The 3,188-nt window shown below is 42.0% G+C and overlaps 1 protein-coding gene across 1 annotated transcript in view; it reads left to right on the top strand.

Moving 5' to 3' along the window:
- LOC106523695 (uncharacterized) overlaps positions 1-3,054 on the top strand; it is a gene marked incomplete in the record, with an annotated part of 4,508 nt that extends 1,454 nt beyond the window's left edge. Inside the window, 1 exon segment of the mRNA XM_014017221.1 lies at positions 87-3,054. Coding sequence (XP_013872675.1) covers positions 898-2,901 — 2,004 coding nt within the window.
- Positions 3,055-3,188: the final 134 nt, after the last annotated feature.

Genomic DNA, 3,188 nt, shown 5'->3' with positions numbered 1-3,188 from the left:
GCCAAATAGAGACTGACACGGATGGAGAAGGACGTTCAGAGGCTCCCTCTTGTTTTCTGCAACTGGTTTACTGGCGAACACATTGATGATAAATGTGAAGTTCTATTTCTGCTGAGTTTTGTAAATTGTAGTACTGTATGAAAAAGAGAAAAAATAAGCCAGTATTTATGTATTTACAAAAGCTTGTGCTTAAAGGTTTATTGTTGTATTTTTTTTTTGTAGTTTTCACGGTGTTCCGTGGTTCTAAGTGGAATAAAGAAACTGGACATCAGTATGAATCGTGGATTTTTGGAAACCAGTGCAGTTACAGTGAAAACGTGTCCCTATTCCGCCCCACCACGGCATCTTCGGCTACCATCAGGCTTCAGAGTGCAGAGCTGTTTCATCCTATGTTCATCAGGCTTCATAGTGGTTTGCTGCTTCATCTCCTGCAAATATCAGGCTTCAGAGTGCAGTCCATCTTRGTCTCCTGTGATCATCAGACTTCAGAGTACAACTCAGCTTCCATTCTGGTGGTAACCRTTATGCTTCAGAGTGCAGCACTACCTCAGAACTTTGCATTGTGCTGCAGGCTTCAACGGAAAGTAAGGTCAGAGGGAGTAAATATAAAGCAAAATCCCCTGCAATTAACATTTATTAAAATAGCATCCTGTAAAGAAAGTGGTGCATTTAAGTGAAATTGAACATTCATAAGTATCCAACTGTGCTATGAGAACAAAACAAAACTGCATTTAGCATTATTGAAATTAATCTGCTGACATTAGAATTTGCCTTTAAGGTCTTGTTTATTGCTGTTCAAGGTATTTAAAGTGTTTTACTGGGTTATTCTATTATGACAACTTGTTGTTCTAAATAACATTGTATTTTGAAAGTTTTGATATTTTGAAAGCCTAAACCATGTCAGATCACAGTGAAGTATCCAATGTTGATCCTGAAAAAGACTTMTTACTTGAGGCCACCCCATCAGAAAGGGAGAGGGCAGGTTCCGACATGGAAGATAACAATGAAACACGTGAGCATCCTCCTAAGGACTTTATTCCAACAGTGTCAAATACAGACAACACACGAAAATCCACTCGTAACAYACGACTCACACCAAAAATGCAAGAGCTGAAAGAGCAAGAATTGACACAAAAAGAAAGAAAGTTCCAGTCAACTTATGAAAAATGGAAAACTCAAGTAAAAGAAGCTAGAAAAAGGCTGAAGATTGTGTGCTCTGAAAGAGAGATTTTTGACATGATGGATGAGATTGAAAGGCTTGAACATGAGCTAAAGGAGCAGTACAACAAGCTACGACTTCAGGCAACACCAAGTCAAGAGATTCGCAGAAAAATTGATGCTTGCTCAGCTGTYAARGCAGACCTATTGGGGTTGATGAAYGTGCGTGTAACAGAAGATGTAGAGGAGTTTGATGCTGAAGCAGAAAATGCTAGGCTACACATGCTGCTAGACTGTGAATATGCTAAATCTATCTATGGATCCACAGCCTCCAGAGCCTCCGTCGTCAGCAGCTGTTCCAAACAACCTTCTGAATCACCAAGTATCTCAGCCAAAAGAGCAYAAACAGCTGCACAACTAGCAGCTAAAAGAGCTGAGATTAAAATGGAAGCAAAGATTGTTGCACAGCGACAAAATCTAAAGAGACTTGAAAACCAAAGAGACATTGAGATAATTGAAGCAAGGCTCAGAGTCTACTCTGAAGAAGAGTCAAAGGAAAAGAAAGAGAGATTCAGCCCCKCTCACAGCGACAAGTTTCCCCTTTCACCCAATGATGAAACAGTGTGTCAAAAGGAGCAGACTTTGAGAACRGAAGCAGCCTTGGTACAAACTTTACATGAATCAATAGCTCTCACTCGTCTTCCTGTTCCAGAACCTTCTGTGTTTTCAGGTGATCCATTAAAGTTTACTGAGTGGAGCACCAGCTTCAAAGCTCTTARAGAGAGACGATGTTCAAGTCCTGCAGATAGACTCTTCTACTTACAGCGGTATGTAACTGGAGAAGCGAGGTCTGCGCTAGAGGGCAGCTTTTATAGGAAGGATGAAGAAGCTTATCAGCAGGCTTGGGACAAGCTCAACGCCAGATATGGACATTCCTTTGTGGTACAAAGAGCCTTTAGAGAGAAGCTTAACAAGTGGCCAAAGATTGGTGGTAAAGAATATGTCAGACTGAGAGAGTTCAGRGACTTTCTGCAAACATGCAGCAATGCCATGCCTCATGTCCAAGGYCTCCAGGTGCTGAATGACTGTAAAGAGAATCAGAAAATGCTGACAAAACTTCCAGATTGGGTAACCTCAAGGTGGAACCGTTACGTTACAGAGCAGTTGGATCAAGCTAAGGATTATCCCAGCTTTAAAGAGTTTGCTTCATTCATCTCAAAGGAAGCACGAATAGCATGCAATCCAGTGTCATCCCTGTATGCTTTGAAGAACCCAGAGGAYAAGTCATTCAGAGAAACCAAACGTCCAAAGGCCAACAATTTTGCTACTGACATGAAACACTCTGATTCATCAAGCACAGTCGGCAAACTAAACAAGATGGCAGAGATCAAGGTGAAAGACTCAGATAAACAAGAAAGGTCAAGCATGCCAACAAATTACTCAAGCCCTGTCATGTGTATGTGCTGTGGAGAAAGTCACTCCATGCACAAGTGTCAAAAACTTTCAGAAAAAACTGCAGAGGAAAAGAAAATGTTTGTCCAAGAAAATAAGCTGCGCTTTGCATGTCAGAGGAGAGGTCATAACTCGAAGAACTGTAAGAACAAAGCCACGTGCGGCATATGCAAAGGAAGACACCCCACACCCTTGCATGAAGACCGCCCTCCATCAGACAAACCTTGTCCTCAGAGAACTTTACATGCTGAGGAAAACGTCTTCGCTGTCATGCTGTGTAAGTGGAAGTGAAGGAGAAAGCACGTCCATGATTGTTCCAGTTTGGATCTCTTCASATAACTCTCATAATCCTGAAATCCTAGTGTATGCATTATTGGATACGCAAAGCAGCCACACGTTTGTTGATCAGGAAGTATGCGAGCGGCTGCAGGTGGTAGCTGAACCAGTGAACCTTAAAGCTGCTGTATGTAGTTTCTTGAGTACCCAAACACTTAGAAAAAATTTTGAACAGAAACAACCTTGTAGTCCCTCCCCCTGCTCTCAGCTCCCCTTCCTAGGCTCCTCCCCCACAGCAGGGC

This window comes from Austrofundulus limnaeus, unplaced genomic scaffold (genome assembly GCF_001266775.1).
Source record: "Austrofundulus limnaeus strain Quisiro unplaced genomic scaffold, Austrofundulus_limnaeus-1.0 Scaffold163, whole genome shotgun sequence".
Classification (NCBI taxonomy): Eukaryota; Metazoa; Chordata; class Actinopteri; order Cyprinodontiformes; family Rivulidae; genus Austrofundulus; species Austrofundulus limnaeus.
Note: the sequence above shows the minus strand (reverse complement) of the source record. Positions and strands in the feature narration are given on the sequence as shown.